Raw genomic sequence first — 27,326 nt, forward strand, 5'->3', positions numbered from 1 at the left:
AAGAATTTTATTTTATTGAATCACCATGTGGAAAGTTACAATGTTTTCAGGCTTAAGTCTTAGTCATACAATGCTGAAACAACCATCCCTTCACCAGTGCCCATATCCCACCACCAAAAAATAAAAAACCACAGTACACCTCCCATCCCGCCCACCCCCGCACCCCTTCACCCCGCCTTGTAACTAATAAATTTCACTTTAATTTCTATTTACTTTGGTTGCATTCAGTATTTCAACACAAACCTCACCATTATTGTTAGGAGCACCCCACTAGAGTCAGACCTGTTGTGAAGGGAAATGAGGTCTCTTCACATTTCTGAGGCCATGAGGTTTTGGATTTCTGTGCTTTAGCAACTAAGTCCAGGGAGATTTCTTCCGGATATTGGATCATTGCAAGCTTGTAAACCCCATCTGTGGTCATCATAATATGGCGGTCCGCACGCCCTTCAGCCCTGGGAAGGGAGAGGCGAGAGAGAGAAATACCTTTCCCCTCCTGGGCGGGCACGGGGTCGAGGCTTAGTTCTCAGGATGCAGACATTTTGCAAGTAGCTGCCCATGTCGATAGTGGTTTAGCTGGGTCTAGATTCACGCTTGTGCAGCTGCGGAGGGGCCGCACATGCGTGCAGCCCCTGGGATCACGTCTCGGCAGTGGCGATGTCAATTTTTTTTTAATGTAGGAGTACTGCTATTTATTCAACCATTGCTTAAGCTTACTGAATTGGACATGAACTCTACTTTACATTTTTTAATTCAGTATGTTAATTTTATTTTATTATTTTTTAATCACAGCGAGATACAGTTACAAAGCTTTCCTGTTTGAGTTTTAGTCATACAATTACTGATCACCCAACCCTTCACCAGTGCTCATCTTCCATCACCAAGGTCCCCAGTATCCCCCCCACCCCTTGCCTCTCTGGTGGACAATCTCCCCATAACTCTCTTTTGTATTGCTTGTTATGAATAGCATAAGATGTTGTGCAGCCATGAGAGTGACCACATGCTACTGGAATTCTAAAATTTTAGATTATTAGGGTCTGGAGAACTCTCTGCAGCGAGCTGCTTGGTTCGGAGAGTCTTTTATGTGTCTCTGGATCATGGCTGCTAAGGAGCTTAAATAGCAGCTGGAGGCAGTTTGTGGGTGTGACCTCCAGGGTCCCACGGGAACAAGGCATGAGAATGACCGGCCCATCCCCTGTCCCTTGAGGCCTGGAGTTTTCCATCATTGAACTTGTGTACCTGCACTTCTTACTGGATTCTGGAAGTTGGCGGCCACTGGGGTTCTTAGGGGACAGGAGGAGAGACGTCGCCTGCCCCTGTCTGAGGCACCCAGTGAAGTCGGCCTGGCCTTACAGTCCAGAGGCATCTCTGCAGCTAGATGCTCGGCTCAGAGATTCTTTTGTGTGTCTCTGGATCATGGCCCTTGTTTCCATCTTTTCCAGAGAAATAAACTATTGGCGTATATCCTACAGGGAGTGCATACTCTCCCTCACAGTGCCACATCACCAGGCCTAACTGCGATTTTCTTATCTCTTTTGAGATTTATGGATCTCTGAAATAAGACCAATACATGAGCTTGTATAGCTGAGACAGAGGTGGTTTGTGGACATGGCTCCCACCTACCTAACTTTTGGCCATTTAATTTCTTGGTAAACTTGGCCCAAATTTGTTGGGTCTGGACAAAGACATAGTGGCAATTTTGGGATGTCGGGAAGTCTGAGGGCACCATCAGGCTGCTGATGCCCTTGACCCACAGGTTCAGGTTGTCCTGCCGGCAGTACCATACCTACTTATGTCAATATTTTTATTTCTAAATAAGCATTAAAAATAAGGAGAGCCAGGTATATATACTTTTTAATTTAACTCTATCCATAGATAAAAAATAGCAACTTCAGTTGGGTTGAGCTGTTTGTAGTATGCTCTATGGATAACTACCATGAAGGTGGCAGCTGAGAGTAAACTTTATTCCTAATAAAATTCAAGTTCCTTCATTGCCTATTTCCTATCATTGCCTGTACTACAATACTAAACACTCCTTAAAAGTATACTCTACTTGACATCCTAGATTCCGTGTGATAATTTTGGAGAATGGGATCATGGGGCAGTTAATAATTGAATCATTAGGATGAAACCCTTTTGAATCAAATCTTTTTGAGGTGAAAATATGTTCTTCTCTGATGTTCCCCATGAAGAATTAGGGAACAAAGGTCAGCTACATACTAAGAAGTTGAGCCTCATCAAACACTGAAGACCTTGGTGTTTTGATCTTGAATTTTTGAACCTTTGGAAGTAAAATTTATAATTTTTATTGTTTAAGCTATCATGTTCTTGTTAATTTGTTAAAGCACCTGAATTAGGATACCGTATATTCAAACTATATATTTTATACTAAATTCATTATTTCATAAACAACTTTCTCTGCCTTTATGGAATTAAGTACTTTTATTTGTCCTGTAATACAGTTAGAGCATTGAAAATATCATTTAATTCCTATAATAAATCTCTTCATTAAGTATAAGCATCTTATACCTTACAAATGAGAAAAAGTAATGGAAATAATAGAAAATTCTCAACATCATTCAACCCTAAAAAATGATAGTTGTTTTTCTTTTTTTTTTTATAATTTATTTATTTTTAATTAGAGAATCACCGTGAGGGTATGGCACTGTCTGACATTAAATACAATCCTTTATCCACTTTGAGGGAAATATGCTCATATTTCAGTAAGTAGTTTGAAATGGTGATGGCTTTCAACATTGTTAAGTTAGCTGTGGCAAGATTAATACAATATTTCATCAAGTTCCATTGCTTATGCTAATGACGATATGTCATTTCTTCCTCATTATGTTTTCTGAAGTTTGACAATAAAGTTTTATATCTATTTTGAAACTTTAGAACTATTAAAAAGATAATTTTAAACTTTCAATAGAATGTATAACAGAGTAATAACATTTTAATATAATTAGATCCACTATATAAAATATACAAAACAAAATCCTCAATTAAAAAAGAAAGAATGAAATGGATACAGTAGCTCACATCATTGTTTCATTGTTTCATTGGTTCATTGTTAGGTGCATGCACTTTTAGTGTAAGATTCTTTGAGAATTCACACCTTTTCCCCCCTTGCTTAAAATTCTGTTTTCTGAAACAAATTTAACTACATCTACTTATTTGTGTTGTTTTACTTTGTTTTGACAACAACCAGTGGTATTCATGGACCACTCCTGACTGTGCTCGCTATATAAGCAGTCAGGGGTACAACCTGGGTCAAACTCAGTCAGGCAAGTTTCCATTCCTTATATTTAGTTTTTGTGTATACAGCTTTATATTTATAAGGTGGTGCCTTTATAAATACGTTGTTGCTGTTTGAAGTACTTTTACATGATCAGTCTTGTCAGTGTTATCAATAAAGTGACTATTGATCTTAAAAAAAAAAAGTATACTCTACTTTATTGAAATGTTTTTTCATATTCTCTGTATTCCTACAATTTATTTGTTTATACATAAATTTGATTTTAAAGTGCCACATGTCCATACCACTTTGAATGTTAACATAATCTATAAAAATATTTTCCAGCCATAAAGTATTTTTAAAAGGATAAAGAAGATTAAAGTTGTTCATTTGCAAAGAAAAATAATAGGAAACAGTTGCTAAACCAAACTGAATAATTTATATAATATTCATCTTGATACTAGTGTTTGGAAACAGGTTTAGTTAGGAGAATGCAAAGATATAGGATGAGATATATAAATTTATTTTATTTACTTTTTATCAAATAATCATGTATTACAGAGTTGCATTATTAAGCTTCAGGTGTTCAATAGCTCAACACCAGCCTCTTGGCCACGGTCCCCTCCCCTCAGCCTCCCCAGCCCTTCTCTGTCTGACACCTCAGCCACTGTCTCCAGTGATAAGCACCTACTGAAACTGGTTCTGGTCTTCATGTCTGTTGTTTTTGTTAGAAAAAAACCTTATTATGTCAGCATAGTGTGTTTTTTGTTGTTATGCTTTAAATGAGTTAACAAATATTTTTCAAATTAACTTTAGCTTCTACTATAAAAGATATATTATTAAAAGAGATATTTCTTCCATGCACAAACTCTTCATTCTCCAATTATTTTAAAAAGCATAACTGAATTCTGAGACTAAATGCATTAATGCTGCTGTCTTAAACTAAAGGTATTTTCTTTTTCAAGTTTAATCACTGTATCAGATAACATGGGAGCTTCTAACTTATGTAAATGAAGCTTCTTGAAATTGAAGAAGGCTGTAGCTAATTTTTCTATACATTTTATTTTGCAGGATTCTAAAAGATTTGAAGGCATTGATGCTGACTTTAAGGAACTAGCTTATGATGCTCAGAAAACTCCAAATGTAGTAGAGGCCACCAATAAATCAGGACTTTATGAAAAACTGGAAGATATTCAGAGCAGGTACCCTTTTGTAATGAAAAGGGCAACATTCCCTTTTCTCTCTATGGTTGAAATCTTTATTTAAATGCCCAGTGAGTGAGTATTTACAATGATTTCCCTGTGTATCTGGGTACTGTTACATAAGTATGTTAATTTGACATAAATGTATTCATATGTACATATTTAAACATTCCTGAGTCTCTAATTTTTTTGTTGCATATATTGCATATGTTTGCATTTAAATGACATAAATATACCTATCATTCTAACAATATTACTTAGGAAATTCTGTCTGTACCCCCAGGTTACACCTGTGTGAGAAGGCCTTGGCAGAGTATCTGGATACTAAAAGGCTTGCCTTCCCTAGGTTTTACTTTCTCTCCTCTTCTGATTTGTTAGACATCCTTTCCAATGGCACAGTTCCACAACAGGTAAGCCCTAGAGGGTGTTGTGTACATCCGCACAGACTAAGGCATTCCCAACAGGAGAGAACCCCAAGTTCCCTATCTGCCTCCTCTCTTAGTATGTATATTCAGATGCTGTTGTCATGTTGCTCTCATGCTTCACCTCAGAGCCTCCCTCATGTCTTTCAGTACTTATTCTTAAATTGCCATCCAGACCATCAGGGGCTGTTGGTTTGTAAAGTGGGTTCGAGAAGCTTTGTTGTTATATATTACTGGGAGAAGGGACTACGCCTTTGCAGACAGTACTTAGATCTGATTCTAACTAATGATCCCATGAGTAACAGTTGAAAGTTGTAGCTAAAATTTCCATGAGGAGCTAGGGTTGTGATTTGTATTAATTAAACATTGATGTGGCTTCATTGAAAGAGTACATATGAAGCATACACAATTTTTGAACTACCTCCTTGCTTATACAGTGGCTTTAGTCACTTCAGTCACTTAGTCATATAGAATTGAACATATCATTTTTTTTGTAATAGATTTTTTTCATCTCTAAAATTCTTACCTTGTTATGTGGAGCCACAGTGTTGTTACCTGTAGCTACAGACTTCAGAAACCTCAAGTTTTCAAACAATAATTATTTGGAATGCTTATTAAAATGCATAGTCTTAGATTCCACTCTTAAGTGTCAGGCACCGTAGTTCCAAAGGGGCTGTATAGTTTGCACTTATGAGGATTTCCCATTGAGGCTACTTGTGTAAGCACCATAATTTGAGATTCACTACAGTAGACCATAGAGTCCAAAAATGACATATAGGAGGAAGACATGCTGTTTCTACTGCATGTCTTATGTCCTTTAGTTTTCCTTCTTTCCCACCTTACACTAAAAGAATTCATTTGTCTATAGTTCTCTTATTTCTCTTCGGATTATAGTCAAAATACTATATTCAGAAGTAACTTGGATGACTTCTTCTGCTTCTATTGTTATTTTATCACTTATTTGATGGATATTTGGGTTATATATTTATATTTCCTTTCAAGTTTTTCTTATTCTATTTGATTTTACAGTTTAAGCATATACAATTTTAAGCATCAAACTAAACAAGAATATATATATATAAATATATGTCTAGAGAAGTGTATATGTTCTTTACTTACTCCATTCCTGGTATTACTATCTCCCCACTAACACCTGCAGATAACCAGTTCCTTAAGTTTCTTTTTTATTTTTAGTTTTTTAGGTTCAATTATCTTATTTTTTAACAGATACAAAGTTGTTTATGCTTGGATTTCAGTCATACAATGTCCAACAACACCTGTCCCTTCACCAGTGTATGTGTCCCACCACCAATGTCCCCAGTTTCCCTCCTGCCACTACCCACCACCTGCCTTTATGACAAGCACATTTCTTCTCTGTCTGTCTCTGTCTCTGTGTCTTTCTCACTCTCCTCTCTCTCTATATATATATAATATATAAGATATATGTCTTTCTTTTGAGGCATTATGATTTGCAATGCAGGTACTAAAGGGTTACCATGTTTGTTCTTTTACTGACTTACTTTCAGCATGCAGCTCTTGTCGAGAGTGATCATTTCCAACTATCATTGTCATAGCGGTCCCTTCTCTGTCTTCACGGCCCTATCCTCACCCTGCCCCACCCACAGACATACTTATGGCAAGCTTCTATTCACTGAGTAGTCCTCCTGACCCTCATTTCTACTGCACTTGGGTAATTAATAGCCTCATACTATCTTTTTTATATTCCATAAATGAGTGTTATCATTCTGTCTGTTCCTATCCTTCTGATTCATTTCACTCAGCATGATACTTTCTATGTTGATCCATGTATAGCAAATTTTCTGACTTCATTTTTTCCTGGTGGCTGTATAATATTCAACTGTGTAGATGTACCATTGTTTATTTTTCTGGTCATCTGTTCTTGGGTCCTAAGTTTATTTACAGATTCTAGCTATTGTAAATAGGGCTATTGTAATTAGAACACAAAACTGTAGATGGCATTTCTGCTGTGCAGTTTTGGTTTCCAAGAGTGTATACCCAGAAGTAGTATAGCTGGATATAATGAAAGCTTAATTTCTATTTTTTTGAGAAATGTCCATATTGTTTTCCAAAAAGGCTGGACCAATCAGCATCCCATCCAACAATGAATGAGAGTCCCTTCCTCCCCTCATCCACACCAGCTCTTGGTAGCTAGTAAGATGATTCCATGGTACTTGATTTTCTGAGGCATAATTGTGAACTGGGATTTTTTTAACCTTTTTTAAAAAATTATTTGCTATATAGGAAAGCCACGAAGTTTGGGTATTGATTTTATAAACTGCAATTTTACTATATAAAACTATTGTTTCTAAGAACTTTTTTTGGTAGTCTTTAGAATATTCTAAGCAGAGTATCATGTCATCTGCAATGAGTGAAACATTGGCGTCTTCCTTTCCTATCTGGATGTCTTGATATCTTCTTCTTGCCTAACTTCTATGGCAAGTACTTCCACTACTATATTGAATAGGAGTGGTGAAAGTGGGCACCATTGTATTTTTCCTGATCTCAGAGGGAAGGCTTTTAGATTTTCCCCATTGAGAATAATGCTTACTATGGGCTTTTGGTACATTGTTTTGACTATAGGGTGGAAAGTTCCTTCCACTTCCAAAAACCACCCAGAATCTTCCCCTGCTGAGTTGCGTCTTTCTTGCTTCCAGTTTCACTAGTTTCTGATTTATCTTTCTTATGTTTATCTTTGCAAAAATAAGTAGATATTCATTTGCATTTAAACATGTATGTTATATAGTTTTACTTTCTTATATACAAAGAGTAGCATGCCTGTATACTTTGAGGTTGTGCCAAGAATCTAATGCATAGCCTCATGCCTATATATAATTTATACTTATATTTTACAAATTTTTCACTATTATCTCCTTTTTATTTGAAATGTTACTAAAAATGATTGGCCTTCTGACACGGACAATTTATTGGAAAACATTTTACATTTTCCTCCTTACATTTTCCTCCTCCAACTTCTTGCATAGTTTTAGTTCTTGGCTAAATTTTTATACCAGATTATCAATTTCAGAATGAACATAGCTGGTATTTGAGAATTACAGTATGATCTACTTTGTAGTATACATATTAAAAAATAATCTACTTATAAATCTACAATTATATATTCAAATCTACTGGATGCAGAGAGAATTCAAAGGCCTGGAACACATAATTTACATGCTGGAGCTTCAGGTTTAATCTCTGGTAGTGTCTGGTCTCTGAGCAATGACCCTATGCCACATTTATTTGCTCCAAATCTAATTTAATTAGTCAAGGTTGATCAACCTGGTGATTTTTTTGAAGGCCACATAGGTGTGGCCACTTACAATATTTAACGACTTATGAATTGATTAATAGTGAAAATAACACCAATAATAGTCTTTTTTGAGCTATACTTTTTAATTTTAGTAAATTGAAATGAAAAGTAAAAATATGTTATTTCATTTTAAAGCAATAATATTGCCATATATTTTACATATTTATATATTTATATATACATACATGTATTCATATATTCTAAACCTCAAATTAGCATTTCTATTCTTTTTATCTGGAATTTTTACTACAGATTGGTTATAGTTCTATAATTTTTTTTTTATTGAATCACCATGAAAACAGTTACAAAGCTTTCAGGTTTAAGTCTCAGTCATACAATGATCAAATCCACATCCCTTCACCAGTGCACATGTTCCACCACCAAGAACCCCAGTATACTTCCCATCCCACACACCCCCACCTGTGCGGCTAATGATCTTTACTCTCTCTATACTTTGATTACATTCAATATTTCAACGGAAAACTCACTATTATTATTTGGAATTTTCCCCAAACAATCAAACCTGCTGAAAAGGCATCATTAGATAATTGCCATTGCTGAGAACGAAGAGTATATGAGGTTGCACGGCCACTGTTGCAGCCTCATGGTTGTGGATTTCTGGTATTTTAGTAATTAAGTCCAGAGAAAATTCTTCCAGAAGTTGCGTCACTGCAAGCTCATACCTCCGGTTGGTGAGCACTATAAGATGGCGGTCACTATGAGGCCACCGCCGCCGCCGCCCCACCACCGTGGAAAGGAAAGTCCAAGAGAGAAAAACCTTTCCCCTCCCAGGGTGGCATGGGGTTGTAGCTAAGTTCAGAGTCTAGAGGCATTTCTATAAGAAGCCGCTGGGTGCCGAAGGTAGTTAGTGGGCCTCCGGGATCATGGTCTTTTAGGAGCAGAGGAGCCATTCGTGTGCGGCCGCTCCGGGTCTCATCTGGGCAGAGAGCGCCAGTTATAGTTCTATAAATTAAATAATATTTTTATTGTCTATATTACTCCCCTCATGTATTCTTACAAATATTCACATATTCAAACATCTATATATAATTTTGTTAGTTTTATTTGGAATTATTCATAACAGTTTTAATTGTTTACCATTTTAAATTATCTATATTTAAATAATTACACAAATTTGGTACATTAGTATTAAAAATACTATTAACTCTGACATGCTATTTGCTGGTTTTATTTTCTCTGTTTTCTAAATCATCTTTTACCTCATATTTTATAAAGTTCACCTTTCTTTTATCTCACTTAAAATATTCCAGAGTGATGTTTTTAATAATTATGTTTCTCCCTTGAATTCTGTTTGATTATCCTTTGAAGTTACAGCATGATTTCTGTATTTTTTAATTTTAACATTTTTTGTTTTGGGGGTCACACCTGGATGGTACTCTGGTTTATTCCTGGCTCTGTCAGAGACAATTCATGGTAGGACTCAGGGTACCACATGGGGTGCTGAGGATTGAACTTGGGTATGCTGCATTCCAGCAAGTGTCTACCTGTTGTGCTATCTCTCTGGCCTCTTAAGTTGCAAGATGATTTCACAGGTCTGATTTTGATTGATGTTGGATATTGCTCCATCTCATTAAGTTATTTCTCCCAAGTCACCATATCTGGGGTGTTGTCAAGTACCTTGATGTTAGGAACTCTTCACATTTTTTCTCTCATTTAAAGAACTGGTTAGAAATATAGAATTTAAAACTCAGAGTACAAACAGTATTAAGCTTCTTATATTTAAAAAGGCGCTACATAAGGATAGCTTTCTGTTTATTGTTTATTCTTCGGTCTTCTGTTTTCTTTACCTCAGACCACAGAATAGCTATATCTGGTATCTCTATGAGAACTTCTGCCCAGACCATCACTGTAAGAGCCTCTGCATCATGAGTGATATAGTCAAGAGAGATTCTGACATTGGTTAAGCTTCCTGCGTGGTGTTAGTATGCTATATCTTCCTATGGACCTGTGAATGTTGATCTGTTGTAATTATGTGGTTCCAACAACCAGACAATGTATCCATATGTTACTGACATCACATCCCTTGACTGGACAATCTAAATATGTAACTATTATTCCACAGATTATCTGGTATTTCTCCTGCCACAGTATTTTCTTAGGAAGAGAGTTTATTAATTAACTTCATTTATACCTCTAATATGTTCACATCTATAGTAGATAAAACATAAATTAATCAAACTTCAGTGTCATCATTAGTTTATAGAAAGTATGTGATTCACATTCGTTGTGTTTATTTGGATACAACTATCCAATTCAACTGGTCTATCTACTCAAAACACCATTATATTCACAAGCTTTCTATTAAATATTTTGTATTCAACATTATAATGATTGTCACATAGGTACCCTATAAATAACTTTAATAAGTAGCATTTTGAACATGATCACCACTCTTTTCACATGTATATCTTTCATAGGTTCAACGTCACCTTTCCAAACTCTTTGACAATATAGCCAAGATGCAATTTCAGCAAGACACCAGTGAGAAACAATCGAAGATTAGTCTTGGTATGTACAGCAAGGAAGAAGAATATGTGGCTTTCAGTGAGCCCTGTGACTGCAGTGGACAGGTAACATAAAAAAGTCCCTTTTTACTGTACCTATCTCTCTTTCTCTCTCTTTCATACGTTCAAGTAACGGTCTTTAGGATGGCCTTTCTGAGTCTGGACTAGAGATTTTATCTGTACCTTGGGACTTTCAACTTCCCTTAACTTGTTTTGAGGACACACTTCATATTCTCAGGGTTGATTCCTGGCTTTGTGCTCAGGTTACACTTCTGGCTGGACTGAAGGAACCATGTGGGATATTGGAGATAGAACCTGGGTTGGTCACATGCGAATAAAGTGCCCTACCCTGTACTATCTCTGTGGTTCCCAATTACACTTAACTTGAATGACCGCAAGTGTAGTTTCATGGGCCTTCTCTCTTCCTTGTGGGAGGAGCACATGCCAACCTTAATATCTCTTTTTAAACTAAATGCCTATGAACAGAGGAATTAAAAATCATATGTATAACTTTCTGAGTCCATAAGAAATAAAAAGTGATAAGGGTAAGCAGCATCAGAAAACTTTAACATAACAATCCTTGGAACACTTCACAAAGGAATCTGAAACACTGAAATCTTCTCTAGGAGAAACTGTCCCTATAAATAAAGCTACTTCCCAGAGATGTCACTTGAATATTCAAACATCCTCAAGAGTCACTTACTTCTGCTGCTCTATCTGGAGATCTACATGACACTGCTTTAAGAAGTACAGTTGTAACATACCTCAAGTACAATTCAAGAAACACAAAGCATACTTTTTATCTTTAACCTCACCAACTAAAGGAGTTCTTCCTGGATCCTCATTTTAAATAATCCAACAAAGAATTGTTTCAGGAGTTTTAATCTAGTTCAAAATAACATCTGGAAAAATAGTATTTTATAGAGTTCTAGCTTCATCCACATGTTTACTGCAAACAATTTCTGATACAATTAAATAACCAGATGTTGTTTTCACTTTATCAGAAGGGACCATTAGGTTGATTCAGAATGTGTTCTTTTTGCAAACCAGGAAATAGTTGGTAAATATAATCCTGGCTTTAACCTACATATATATTGTAGATGAGATCATGAGAATCTATGACCTGTTTACTCCCATCTCAAACTAAGTTAAGTTTATTTCATAAGAACTCTGAATATCAGTACTTTCATCCACCTAATCTTTTATTACATTTCACTTGTTCCAAATGGAGACATCCTCCTGTTTTTTATTGATTCTAGACCTTACTTATATGTCTAAGTTATATTAACAAAATGACCCCTTGCTTTGTTTTACAGATATTTGGCATTGTCCACAAGCACAGACCCTTTTTCTACTCCCTCTGATTAAGTGGAATAAAATATGTAGCATTTAGCATGGCTTTTTTATGTTTTAGTGCATTTTGATAGTATAGTTTAGGCATATGCTGTTTCAAGACCACTCCCACCACCAGTGTCAATGTCCTTCCACAAGTGTTCCAATATTCCATCCCAACCACCAACCCCTGTCCTATTCCCTGTCTGTCAACTTGACAGGCACATTACAAAATACTAGTGACTGCAGCTTAGATATCATGATTTTAGTGTTGTTGAGTCTGTTTTGGATATGTCTCTATACCACTCACCCATATCACTAGTATAACTAAAACCCTGAACCCTGTTACCCATTATCCTATGCTCTTCTTCCCCTTCTCTGTCCTTTTCCTTTCCAAACACTGGGCTCAAGGGTCATCTAGACCCCCTTTACTATTGTACATTTCCTCATCCATTCTGTATCCAAGAGATAAGTGAGACCATCCTGTTTGTCGTTTTTCCTTAACATGATATCTTCCAGTTCCAATCAGGTTGCAGGTCTAGATTCAGTCTTACACCTCATAAAAAAGTTAATTAAAAGTGGACCAAAGACCTTGAGATTTGACCAGAAACTATAAAGTACAAGAGAAAAATGTAGGCAGAACACATAAAGATTTGCTCTTCAGGTGTGTCTTCAATAATCTGATACCCCAGGCAAAGTCAACGACAACAAAATAAGCAAATGGGGCTGCATAGCTTCTTTAGAAAAAAACAATTTGATACTTTATTTAAACACTGTTATCTTCAAAAGTTGTTGATAAATTAATGGTTTAAGAATTCAATATTCCAACACCAATCCTACAACTATTTTAACCTTTTCTTACCCAATGTATGTAGCTTCACACCCACCCACCAAGTCTGTCCCTTTAGTGGATACAAAATAATTTACCTTATATTGCTTGATACCAAAAACAGGCAAACAAAATTATCAAAATATAGTTCAGTAAAAGAACATTTGTGAAATTGTTATATCTCACAGTGGTGTTACTAAAGTTGTTATCTGAGGATTTACCAAGCTGTTTGGTGCTAGCTGAGACTTCAGTTTATTGGTTTTTTTCTCATTGAGCCTTGTGAGCTACTAGGTAACATTCCCATGTAACTTGCTGCACAGCCATTCAACTATCAGTATTGTGAAAGTTGGAAGTTGTGTGCACATGCATATGTGGCTACATGCTCTGGGAGCCATAGAACTGGGATGATTCATTGGCCTGATGTCTCTTTGAGATTACTCATGATGTGTGACACTGGGCCATTTATATACTGGAAGTTGTCGAGTGTAAGTAGGGTTTCTGAGCCTTCTATAGAGCATGTTCTTGGCCTGACCCATCCTGAGAAGGCCTTAGAGTTCTCAGTCTTGAGACTGGTCTACCTGGGAGTTTCATCAGCTAGACATCTCTTTGATGTTAGTCATCTACCATAGCTTCTTAAAAATTGATGTTTAACAGAGTTGCTTGCTATTTTGTTTTGTTTTTAAGGTAGAAATATGGTTGAACCATGTTCTTGCTCACATGAAGGCCACGGTGAGGCATGAGATGACAGAAGGTGTAACTGCGTATGAAGAAAAGCCAAGGGAACAGTGGCTCTTTGACTATCCAGCTCAGGTACTCTCCTGACTGGGCCTTTCATGCGCTTTCATGCAACTCTAGACTTGCTTCCTCAGTGACCTTGATTGGTGGCTTTATAAGATGCCACATATCAAATTTATTAGGTTCTCCAGAGTAAGGAAAGACTGGTCTGTAGGTTTAGATGGAGGGAGCAGGATGACTGTCACGCATGATGCTATTCAATTATTACCTTGGAAAATCCAGGATTATCCATCTTATCATTATTAGTTAGCACTAGTTAAAATAAAGTGTAAACAATTCAACTGGTTGGACCAGTCTATGCCAAGCTCTGTATGAATATAGAGGACATTAGCCAAGAACTAGACAAAGAAATCCCTTCCTGCTAGGGTTTACAGGATTGTGTGGAAGTTAGTTACTTGCTAATAACACCTGATATGATAATAATAAAGTCAGTGTACTCATTCATATATTTAGTGACTGGGGGTTACCTCTCTGAAGAATACAATATATAAGTTTATACATGCTCCTTTTTAAAATAGGACTTAACAAGTCAAAGTTGGAGGTATAGAACAACCAAAAACAGGGAATCACATGGCAACAGACCAAAAGCAAGGATCACAATGTCTTTAAAGAATTGAGAGGAACAAAGAATATCTGAAGCAACAGTAAGGGCCAGAAGAAACAGCAGCAGCAGATGGATTCTGGAGAAGGAACTAGATGCCAGTTCTTACCAGACCATAGTAGGAAATCTTACTAGAGTCTTTGATATATTTAAATAATTTATAGGATTTTAGTGAGAATAAAAGGAACTAAAAGAGAACTAATAAGAATTTTTAGAAATAGACAGGTTGCAATATTGTCCTCCCTTTTGTTAATAGCAGAGTTTTTATATTTGGGGATTAAAATCACTTGATGGTAATTGAAGTCTTAGGAGTACATGTAGTTAGTTACCTTTGTAAAGTATTTAGACTTAGATGAGTGTATAGAATTTGTATACCCTCATATATAAATATTTTATTCTTTCTTATTTATTATTAAGGCACTGAGGTGTTAAGGAAGGGCCATGAAAGTAGGAAGAAAATGTAGTAAGATAGAAGGGAAAGTAGGAGATGGTAATCATGAAAGTAAAAAAAAAATACCAAAAAACTATTGAAGTAGGTAAGAATAAAAATTGCTATGTACCTTTAAGAGATAAAGACTTGGCTTTAAAAAGGCTGAGGAATGTCCATTAACATGGTGAAGCTGTTTCAGTGGAAATGTAGATAAGAGACTACATAACAAAATGATGAAAAGATGTGGGAAAATGTTGGGGCTGGAGCGATAGCACAGTGGGTAGGGCGTTTGCCTTGCATGCGGCCGACTCGGGTTCAATTCCCAGCATCCCATATGGTCCCTTGAGCACCGCCAGGAGTAATTCCTGAGTGCAAAAGCAGGAGTAACCCCTGTGCATCGCCAGGTGTGACCTAAAAAGTAAAATAAATAAATAAACAAAAATAAAATAAAATAAAAAGATGTGGAAAAATGTTGATGGCAAGTATAACTTGAGAGGATGACAGAAGGGAATGCAAACAAATCTGAGTTGCAGACAGGAAGATACAGGCACAAATATATGTGTGTGTATATATAGATATTTAACAACTGGCAAAGCTACCCAGGATTTCAGTGCAAGAACAATTTCTTTACCTTAGCCAATGCATCTAAATCCAAAGCTAAAACCAAAACCCAAAAACAAAATATAAAGACTTATTTTGTACTACTTTTCCAATGAGTCAATATTTCATGAAAGGAATAATTATCTAATTTTTTTTACCTAAGCCAGATTTTTGAGGCAAGAAATTGTATTGCCTCTTAATCTCCTTTGTCTGTTTTTGGCGAGCACACCTGGTGATGTTCAGGGGTTATTCCTGACTCTGCATTCAGGAATCACTCCTGGTGGTGCTCAGGGGACAATAAAGGATGCTGAAAATTGAAACCGGGTCTGCCTCATGCAAGGCAGGTGCCTTTTTTACTTACTATCACTGGCTCCAATTTTCTCTTACTTTCATTATCTCTAGAGCATTTTATTTTTAAGCAAATAATACTATATATGATCACTGTATTTAAATTCTCAATAACTAACAATAAAACTATTCTATATTATTTTCTTTGACCACTTTCTTTGTACCTATTTTAAATCTCTGAGAAATGCAAATAATATCAATCATATTGTGTTTTGGTATTACTCATTTTTGTCTTAATCGTAGACATATTGAGGTTATTGGTTTTGATAAATAAGAAAGTAAATATTTTCAACATGTAAAAGTATGCCACAGGTGATCATTAAATTAGATGAATCACTAAATGGGAATGCTTGGACCAAAATAATTTCCAGAACAGATTTTCATTAAAATGATCAGTCAACATATTATTGTCTCCTCAAGCATGAGAAAGATGGCACCCTTAAAAAGTAAAAGTGATTAGTGTAACAAGTTCTAGAAATCAGTGATATTTAACAGAGTTAGTCCTTAATCATTGTCAGAGCAGAGTTCTTTCTCTATTTCTGGTTTTCCAACTTGACTACATCAAGGATATTTAGTACATGTAATTCACATAATCGGTGCTAGTGGAAGAGAAAGGGAAGGGGTGTATGCCATTCAGCTTAATAAATTCTGCTTTTGGGGTCACACCCGGGGGTGCTCAGCAGTTACTGCTGCCTCTGCACTCAGAAATTACTCCTGGCAATGCTCGGGGGACCACATGGGATACGGGAGATAGAACCTGGGCCGGCTACATGCAAGGCAAACGCCCTACCAGCTGTGCTATAGCTACAGCCCCTCAACTATCTAAATTCTGAGGTGGGAGATAAGTGGGCCAGTTTTGGAGGAAGTTCTTTTGTCAACTTTGCTATTGAGTGTTTCTTGGTGCCATAGGTGGCTCTGACCTGCACTCAGATCTGGTGGACAACAGAGGTGGGCATTACATTTTCCAGACTGGAGGAAGGCTATGAGAATGCCATGAAAGACTATTACAAAAAGCAGGTGGCCCAACTTAAAACACTTATCACCATGTTGATCGGCCAGCTCTCCAGGGGAGACCGGCAGAAGATCATGACCATATGTACCATTGATGTGCATGCCCGTGACGTAGTGTCCAAGATGATTGCGCAGAAGGTGAGTTTACACATCTAGGAATGTCCCTTTTTAAAGTGAAGGGTTAAACTATGAATGGTGAAGTTAGAGAAAAGCTCAAATATGGCCCAAACACTAAGTTCCCAGATTTTCTACTAGCCAGAGAGTTGAGATGGGATCACATTGACCACTCATTTAAAACCTTCAAAAAATGGTAATCAGGGCAACTCATACTTTTTTTAAATGATAAAGGAAAATATTTTTATATTATAGAAATATGTTTTCCAGGTAGAATTATTGAGGAAAAGAGTGTGCATGTAATTTTTGATGTAGTATTTCTAAAAGAATTCTAAGAAAGGAATTTTTTTTTAGGTTTCATGCCTTCTATTTTAGATTTGATTTTTTATATTGAGATTTGATTTTTTATATTGAGATTCAATGATTTACAATGTTATCAATAATGGTTTATCACACACATAATTCCAATACCACACACATCATCAGTGTACCCCTCCCTATCCTAAGGATCCTAGAGTCCCTTTTTCCCAATCCACTGCCAATTCCATTTTATGGATCAACTGTCCCCTTCTGTTGCCTTGAGACCATTGTTGCTACCCTACTGTATATTTTGAAGTTCCACACATGAGAGAGATCATTCTATATCTATCCCTTCCCTTTTTTCTGACTTCACTCAGCATGTTATCTTATAGTTTCATCCATGTTGCAGCAACTTGCACAGTTTTGTTCTTTGTAACAGCTACATCACTGTATCACTGTCATCATGTTGCTCATAGATTTGCTCGAGCAGGCACCAGTAATGTCTCCATTGTGAGACTTGTTGTTACTGTTTTTGGCGTATTCCATATACGCTTGCCAGGCTTTTTCATGTGGGCTGGATACTCTCGGTAGGTTGCTGGACTCTCTGAGAGGGACAGAGGGATCGAACCCGGGTTGGCCACGTGCAAGGCAAACACCCTACGAGTTAAATAGTTGTTCATTGCGTATACATGCAAGCACAGGGGGCAGGGCATTTGCCTTGCACATGGCCAACCTGGGTTACATACCTCCGTCCCTCTCAGAGAGCCTGGCAAGCTACCGAGAGTATCCAACCTGCACGGAAAAGCCTGGCAAGCTACCCAGGGCATATTCCATATGCCAAAACAGTAACAACAAGCCTCACCATGGAGACATTACTGATGCCCACTTGAGCAAATTGATGAGCAACGGGATGACAGTGACATTGATATAGTGATACAGCATGACTTCTATATCCATTCATCTGTAATTTGGCATTTGGGTTTTTTCAAAGAGTGACTCTAGCCCGGGCTGGAGCGATAGCACAGCAGTTGGGCTTTCACCTTTCACGGGGCCGACCCATGTTCGATTCCTCCGCCCCTCTCGGAGAGCCCGGCAAGCTACCGAGACTATTGCGCCCACACAGCAGAGCCTGGCAAGCTACCCATGCGTATTGGATATGCCAAAAACAGTAACAATAAGTCTCTCCATGAGAGACGTTACTGGTGCCCACTCGAACAAATCGATGAGCAATGGGATGACAGTGACAGTGACTCTACCCCACTTACCTTTAACAGATGATTCTTTATTAAAGGCCTATTTTTATATGCCCTTGGTCTTACATTATCATATAATTTTGGTAGTATGTATTCATCTTTTGATATATGCACATGTTTAATAAATATACATGCATCCACACCAAAGTTCTAGTTTTATGGCCATCGAAGTACTCTATTCCTTCTTCCAAATATCCTTTCTCCTCCCCCTATTTTTTTGAGACTGAGTCATTTTTGTTGTGTTTGTTTGATTTGGTTTTCATTTCTTATTTATATTTTGCCTTTTATTTCTGACTTATTTTACTGAGCATAATCATCTCCAGTTAAGATCATGTTATTGCAATGTACAAGATGTTAATCATTTTTAATGGTTGAGTAGTGATTTATTAGGTATGTGTGCCAAAATTTCTTTATCCACACATCCATCAATGGAAATTATATTTTTTAGTATTGTGAGTAATGCTGCTGTGAAAACATGAATACACATTTCTCTTATTAGTATTTTCATATTATTTACAAAATATGCAGGAGTCCAATTTCTATGTTATATGGTAGTTTCTTTCTTTGTCTTTTTTTATTATTATTAGTGAATCACCGTAAGTTACAGTTACAGACTTACAAACTTTCATGCTTACACTTCAGTCACACAATGGTCAAGTATCCATCCCTCCACCAGTGTCCATTTTCCACCACCAATGGTCCCAGCATCCCTCCCACCATCTCCATCACTTTGCCCCTCCCTCACCCCGCCTCTGTGGCAGGGTATTACCTTCTGTTCTCTCTCTCCTTTGGGGTATTGCGGTTTGCAATAGAGGTATTGAGTGGCCATCATGTTCGGTCTATAGTTTGCTTTCAGGGTGCATCTCCTATCCCAAGCGGATCCTCTTAGGACCATTTACTTGGTGATCCCTTTTTTAACCGAACTGCCTTTTGCCTCAGTATGTGAGTCCAGCTTCTAAGCTGTGGTGTAAACCTGCCAGTCCTTATCTTTATTAATCTTGGGTGTTAGTCTCCCATTCTGTTATTTTATATAACACAAATGAGTGCAATTTTTCTATGTAGGTCCCTCTCTTTCTGACTTATTTCGCTTAACATACTTTCCATGTTGACTCATCTATATGCAAATTTCATGACTTCATCTTTTCTAACAGCTGCATAGTATTCCATTGTCTAGATGTACCAGAGGCTGGAGCGATAGCACAATGGGTCTTGCACGCAGCCGACCTGGGTTTGATTCCCCTGCCCCTCTCAGAGAGACTGGCAAGCTACTGAGAGTATTTTGCTCTCCCAGCAGAGCCTGGCAAGCTACCTGTTGTTACTGTTTTGGGCATAGTATTCATTATGCCCAAAACAGTAACAACAAGTCTCACATGGAGACGTTACTGGTGCCCGCTCGAGCAAATCAATGAACGATGGGATGACAGTGCTACAGATGTACCAGCATTTTTTTAGCCTCTCATGTGTTCTCTGTCACTTGGGTTTTTTCCAGATTCTGGCTATTGTAAACAGTGCTGCAATGAACATACAAGTGCAGATGTCATTTCTACTATACTTTTTTACTTCTCCAGTGTATATTACCAGAAGAGGTATTGCTGGGTCAAATGGGAGCTCAATTTCTAATCTTTTGAGAATCGTCCATACTGTTTTCCAAAATGGCTAAATCAGTCAGCATTCCCAAAGCAGTGAAGGAGAGTCCCTTTCTCTGCACATCCACGCCAACACCGGTTGCTTTTGTTCTTTTGGATGTGGGCAAGTCTCTGTGGTGTGAGGTGTTATCTCATTGTTTTCTGATCTATATCTTCCGCTGGATGATTAGTGATGAAGAGCATTTTTTCACGTGCCTTTTAGCCATTTGTATTTCTTCTTTGAAAAAGTTTCTGTTCATTTCATCACCCCATTTTCTGATGGGGTTCAATGTTTTATTTTTGTAGAGTTTAACCAGTGCCTTGTAAATCCTTGATATCAACCCTTTATCGGATGGATATTGGGTGAATATCCTTTCCCATTCTGTTGATTGTCTTTGAATTCGGTTATCTGTTTCTTTTGCGGTGCAGAAACTTCTCGGTTTGAGGTAGTCTCATCTGTTTATCTTTCTTTCAACTTGGTTGGCCAGCAGAGTGTCCTCTTTAAAGATACCTTTAGCCTTGATGCCGTAGAGGGATTTGCCAACCATGTTCTCAGTGTACCTGATGGGCTCTGAGTCTGAGCCCATTGTTTTGCATGTAGCTGTCCAGGACATGATACTATACTTAGAGAACCCTAAAGCCTCTACCAAGAAGCTCCTAGAAACAATAGACTTGTATAGCAAAGTTGCAGGCTATAAAGTCAATACCCAAAAGTCCATGGCTTTCCTATATGCAAATAATGAGAGAACAGAAAGTAACTTGAAAAAAGCAATCCCTTTCACAATTATGCCTCAGAAAATCAAATACATTGGTATCAGCTTAACTAAGGAGGTAAAAGACCTATACAATGAAAATTATAAAACTCTACTTCAGGAAATTAAAGAGGACACAAGGAAATGGAAATATATCCCTGCTCATGGATTGGGAGAATTAACATTGTTAAAATGGCAATACTCCCCAAAGCACTATACAGATTTGATTCAATCCCTATAAGGATACCCATGACATTCTTCAAAGAAATGGACCAGACACTCCTGAAATTAGTATGGAACAACAACCCACCAGGAATAGTAAAGCAATTCTTGGAAAAAACAAGATGGGAGGCATCACCTTCCCCAACCTTAAACTCTACTACAAAGCGCTTATAATTAAAACAGCATGGTACTGGAACAAAAACAGAGCTTCAGACCAATGGAATGGGGTGGAATATCCTTACATGATCCTTATATGATCACCTAATCTTTGATAAGGGAGCAAGAAATGTGAAGTGGAGCAAGGAAAGCCTGTTTAACAAATGGTGCTGGTAAATCTATGTCTTTTTTCACAATTACTGTACCAGTTTATATCATTCCAACCAACAGTGTATGAGCATGCTCTTTTCTTTACATTACTGTACTTGTTTCCTTTTTATCTTTTCTTCTTTTTTATTGAATCACTGTGAGATGTATCATTCCAAAGATATTCATAATTGGGTTTCAGTCATACAATGTTCCAACACCCATCCCTCCACCAGTGTATGTTTCCCACCACCAGTTTCCTACCCAGCACCCCTTACCCTACGCCCCTCCTTGCCTGCTTCTATGGCAGGTACTTTCTTCTTTCTCTCTCTCCTTTTGTGCATTATGGTTTGCAACACAAGTGCTAAGAGGTCATAGTGTTTGTTTAGGGTGCTTAGTATTTTTATTGTAAAAGTGCAGCTGGAGTAGCTTTTTTTAACAAGGTGGTGGCTTTGGGGTTTGAGTGTGACTGCCAGGGCTTCTGGAAATACAGGTAGGTGTGGAAGGTAGCCACTCTGATCTTGAGAAAACCCAGAGTGTTCAGTCACAAACCCCGCATACCCAAAATTTCAACAGGTTAATATTTTGGTGACATCCATCCCAAGATGATAGATTCCCGCCCGGAGTATGGTGACAATTTTGGATTGTGGGAGAAAACGGCTGCTGAGGTCTCAGTCCAGGCCGGCACTGGGCCAACCCACTCCCCTCCAATGTGCAGCTTGTGTGTAGCCTTGCGCAGCTCCAATACTAACTGTGGGTTTTGATGTCATTAAGTGATCTAGTGAGTTGTTTACGTGTCACTCTTCCTGTCTCCCGGCAACACCTGTTTATTGAGGATGCGTTCTTTTCCTCTTTGCATACTCTTGGCTCCTTTGTCATTAACTGTCCATATTATACAAATAGTACTTTCTATGCCCAGATTTTCCACTTTCCCTGCTTTTTACCAGCAAACAACATACAATCATCTAAACATTTCTGTATTCTGAAATTATAGGTTAAAACTTCCTTCCCTTTTTAATGGTCCTGTGATTCACTCACTTACTCTGATATTTTCTTTGTAGGTAGACAATGCTCAGGCCTTCCTCTGGTTATCCCAGTTGCGTCATCGCTGGGATGATGAGGATAAACATTGTTTTGCCAATATCTGTGATGCCCAGTTTCTATATTCCTATGAGTACCTCGGAAATACACCACGCCTAGTGATCACACCTCTGACAGACAGGTGAGTACTGGTATCATCCGCAGACAGAAAGTCCTACTGTTACATCTAGTTTAGGTTATCCAATGGTCCTCCAGGGTTAGGACAATAGTCGCATTGTCCTATTTTTCTACTATTTTTCTACAGATTAAAGTGTGTGTGTGTGTGTGTGTGGAGGGGGAGGGAGCTACATTAACACAATACGTTTAAAATAAAACCAAAAGGACACAGAGTGAATTCCTTCTCAAATTGCATAAATTAGTAAGTCACGATTTTATTAATTTTTTCAGTGAAGCAAAACAGATTTTTTTGTTTATTTTTTTCTTTATTTTTCGTGGTTGTGTTTCCGTCATACAATGTTTGAGAACCTATCCCTCCACCAGTGCCCATTCTCCACCACCAATGATCCCAGTATCCCTCCCATCCCCCAGTGCCATCCCCCACCCCACCCCCACCTCTGTGGCAGGGCATTCTCTTTTGTTCTCTCTCTCCTTTTGGGTGTTATGGTTTGCAATAGGGGTATTGAGTGGCCATCGTATTCAATCTCTAGTCTACTTCAGCATGCATCTCCCTTCCTGAGCAGGTTCTCCAACCACATATTACTTGGTGTTCCCTTCTCTATCTGAGCTGCCTTTTCCCACAGTATGTGAGGCCAGCTTCCAAGCCATGGAGCCAACCTCCTGGTACTTATTTCTACTACCCTTGGGTGTTAGTCTCCTACTCTGGTATTCTATATTCCACAAATGAGTGCACTCATTCTGTCTGTCTTCTCTCTTTCTGACTCATTTCATTTAGCATGATACTTTCCATGTTGATCCACTTATATGCAAAGGTCATGACTTCATCTTTCTAACAGCTGCATAGTATCCCATTGTGTAGATGTACCAAAGTTTCTTTAACCAGTCATCTGTTCGCAGGCACTCAGGTTTTTTTCTAGATTCTGGCTATTGTAAACAGTGCTTCGATGAATATATAAGTGCAGATGTCATTTCAACTATACTTTTTGCTTCTCTGGCATATATTCCCAGCAGTGGTATTGCTGGGTCAAATGGGAGCTCAACCTCTAGTTTTTTGAGAATCGTCCATATTGTTTTCCAAAAGGGCTGAACCAGTCTGCATTCCCACCAGCAGTGTAGAAGGGTCCCTTTCTCCCCACACCCCCTCCAACAGCAGTTGCTTTTGTTCTTTTGGATGTGTGCCATTCTCTGTGGTGTGAGGTGGTATCTCATGGTTGTTTTGATCTGCATCTCCCTTATGATTAGTGATGCAAAGTATTTTTTCATGTGCCTTTTGGCCATTTGTATCTCTTCGCTGGGAAAGTTTCTGTTCATTTCTTCATCCCATTTTCTGATGGGGTTGAATGTTTTCTTCTTGTAGAGATCAACCAGTACCTTAAATACCCTTGACATCAACCTCTTATCAGATGGGTATTAGATGAATATCCTTTCCCATTCTGTAGATTGTCCTTGTATTCTGGTCACTGTATCTTTTGCGGTACAGAAGCTTCTTAGTTTAATATAGTCCCATTTCTTTATCTCTGTTTCCATTTGGTTGATCAGTTGCATGTCACCTTTGAAGATACCTTTACCTTCAATATTGTGGAGGGTTTTGCCAACCTTGTCTTCAATGTACCTTATGGATTGTGGTCTGATGTTGAGGTCTTTAATCCATTTTGATCTGACTGAAAAACAGATTTTTGTTGAAAGAAATTTAAAGAAATTTGAGCAGAAAGAATGACCATTCTCTTGAATGGTCGAGAGAAAATAGGTTTCTCTAGGGAGAAAAGCAGAGAATATATTTGGGGGGAAGGTTGTACAAAATTGATTCAATAGGCTTTGCCTAGAGTTCTCTACCTACATAAACATTAGTTGAGGTGTTTACATAGGTAATTGTTTGGACACTTGATGGTCATTTCATAGTACGTAAGTATTTATTCTTATTTGCCTGTTTCTTGTAAAGTTCTATTATATTTAAGATTCTGAAAATTTTAAAGTTAAAGTAAGGTGCTTTTTCTAGCACTGAAAAGGAGCTTATAAGTTTTATATTCATTTAGTCATGTCAGACTCTGAACGAGACACTTGGAACAAAAAGATTACTGAAGCATTTCTTGTTCTTAAATTGCAATTCCAGTGTGGAAAATGAGACATATTTGGTTAAAATTTTAAGTGGTATTATGAGGGACAGAAAAGATCATAGTATAAAAGAGGACATAAATCCAAATGTTACAAATTTCCAAGGAAGTTATTCAGCAATAAACCCTCTGAGAGCAGAGAACTCCTCCAATGGTGAGAAGATAGGATATGGGTAAGTTTCAGCAAAGAAATTATATGTGGTGACATATTGTCTTCCAGGGGTTGGAGCGATAGCACAGTGGGTAGAGCGTTTGAATTGCATGTGGCCAATCTGGGTTCCATTCCCTCGCCCCTCTCGGAGAGCCCAGCAAGCTACCGAGAGTATCTCACCTGCATGGCAGAGCCTGGCAAGCTACCCGTGACGTATTCGAATGCCAAAGACAGTAACAAGTCTCACATGGAGACATTACTGGTGCCTGCTCAAGAAAATTGATGAACAGGATGAGACTTTAAAGGAAAACCTCACGTTGCATAAATGTAAACACCTGGAAATTAAATATCTCATTACTGAACAACCTATGTGTTAGAGAGAGAATCAAAGAAAAAAAATCAAAAGATTCTTGGAAACAGATGAGAATGAGGACACGAGCTACCAGAAGTTGTGGGACACAGCTAAAGCAGTGTTAAGAGGAAAATTTATAACTCTCCAAACTTTTATCAGGAAGGAGGAAAGGGCCCACATAAACTACTTGACTTCACAGCATAAGATCATAGAAAATGACCAAGAAAAGGAGACAAAACCAGGCAGATGGAAAGAAATAATAAAAGTTAGAGCAGAAATCAATGAGCTGCAAGCCTACAAAAACAATCCAAAAAAATCAATGAAACCAAGAGGTGATTCTTTGAAAAAAAATAAGTAAGATCTATAAACCCCTGGGAATACTCACAGAGGAAGAGAGAATGAGGATCCTAATAAATTGAATCAGAAATGAAAAGTTGACCTCACAACAGAAACCAGAGAAATTCAAAGGATCATCAGAGATTACTTTGAGAATCTGTATGCCATGAAATAAGAAAACCCAGAAGAAATGGATAAGTTTCTGGATTTCTATAGCCTCCCAAGGCTGAAACAGAAAGATTTGGATTACCTGAATAGATCTATCACTCTCAAGGAAATTGAAGAGTATTCAAAAGTTTTCCCAGAAACAATAGCCCAGGTACGATGGATTCAATAGTGAATTCTTCCAGACCTTTAAAGAGGACCTATTGCCAGTCCTTTTCAAGTTTTTCCAGGGAACTGAAGAAATAGAAACACTCCCAAACAGTTTCTAGGAGGCACATATCACCCTGATACCAAAAACAGATAGAGAAAAAAAAGGATAGAAAAGAAAATATAGGCCAATACCCTGTTGGACAGAAGTGTAGAGATCCTCAACAAAATGTTAGCCAAAAAATTCTAACGTCTCATCAAAAGGATCATACACCATAACCAAGTGGATTCTTCCCGGGAATGTGAGGGTGGTTTAACATTCACAAGTCAGTCAGCATAATTCATCATATCAATAAAAGAAAAATTAACCACATGATCATATTAATAGATGCAAATAAATCATTTGGCAAGATCCAGCAGCCGTTCATGATGGAAATCTCAACAAAATGGGAGTTCAAGGAACTTCCATCAATATAAAGTCATCTACCAAAAGCCCATGTCAAACATTATTTTCAATAGGGAAAAGCTAAAAGTTTTCCCTCTAAGATCAGGGACAACTATGGCCACTTTCACCACTCTATAGTGGAAGTACTCACCACAGCAGTTAGGGAAGTAAAAGATATTAAGGACATCCAGATAGAAAAGGAAGAAGTCAAGCTCTCAGTGTTTGTGAATTACATGATACTTAGAGAACCCAAAAAGCCTCTAGCAAAAATCTTCTAGAAACAATAAATTTGTATAGTTGAGTGGCAGGTTACAAAACTCAGTATACCAAATACACAATAGTTTTCTATATGCAAATAATGAAAGAAAAGAAAATAATATTAAGAAAACAATCCCATTCACAATCATGCCTCAGAAAGTCAAGTACCTTGGAATCAACTAAAGAGGTAAAGGACCTGTACAAAGAAGACTACAAAACACTGTTCCAAGAAATAAAATAAGACATAAGTAAATGGAAAAATATCTCCTGCTCATGAATTGGGAGAATTAACATTGTCAAAATGACAATACTCCCAAAGCATTATACAGCTTCAATGTGGTCCCTATAAATCCTTACATTGGTCCTTACAATGGTCCCTATAAACCCATTACATTTTTTTAAAGAAATTGATCAGACACTACTGAAATTCATATAGAACACTAAAGCCCCTGGAATAGGTACAGCAATCTTTGGAAAAAAGATTAAGGCTGTCATCTTCTCTAACTTCAAACTGTACTACAAAGTGGTAGTAATTAAAATAGCATGATATTTGAATAAAAACTAATCCACAGACCAATGGAATAAGGTTGAATATCCTGACACACGCCCTCAAATTTGTTATCATTTAATATTTGATAAGAGGCAAGAAATGTGAAGTGGTTATGATTAAGGCGTTTATATCAAATATATACAATGACACTGGTTTGAACTTGCAAGAAAAAAACCTTCCAACCCCACCAAAAAATGAGAGAAGAAATGAACAGAAACTATCTCAAAGAAGAGATTCAATGGCCAAAAGGCCCATGAAAAAATGCTCTTCATCACTATCATCAGGAGATGCTTATCATTAACAGCAATGACATTATCATCTTACACCACAGAGAGACTGGAACACATCCAAAAGAATAAGAGCAAC

At 37.6% G+C, this 27,326-nt stretch overlaps 1 protein-coding gene across 1 annotated transcript in view; it reads left to right on the plus strand.

Annotated features, from left to right (window-relative positions):
- The window catches only part of DNAH9 (dynein axonemal heavy chain 9), a 570,390-nt gene that overhangs the window by 172,022 nt on the left and 371,042 nt on the right, over positions 1 to 27,326 (plus strand). The window contains exons 21-26 of the mRNA XM_055143580.1: positions 4,304 to 4,434; positions 4,718 to 4,844; positions 10,626 to 10,778; positions 13,558 to 13,683; positions 16,557 to 16,796; positions 22,289 to 22,449. Of these exons, the coding sequence (XP_054999555.1) occupies positions 4,304 to 4,434; positions 4,718 to 4,844; positions 10,626 to 10,778; positions 13,558 to 13,683; positions 16,557 to 16,796; positions 22,289 to 22,449 (938 nt within the window). The remainder of the gene's footprint in view (positions 1 to 4,303; positions 4,435 to 4,717; positions 4,845 to 10,625; positions 10,779 to 13,557; positions 13,684 to 16,556; positions 16,797 to 22,288; positions 22,450 to 27,326) is intronic.

Source organism: Sorex araneus, chromosome 6 (assembly GCF_027595985.1).
Source record: "Sorex araneus isolate mSorAra2 chromosome 6, mSorAra2.pri, whole genome shotgun sequence".
In the NCBI taxonomy this organism is placed as follows: Eukaryota; Metazoa; Chordata; class Mammalia; order Eulipotyphla; family Soricidae; genus Sorex; species Sorex araneus.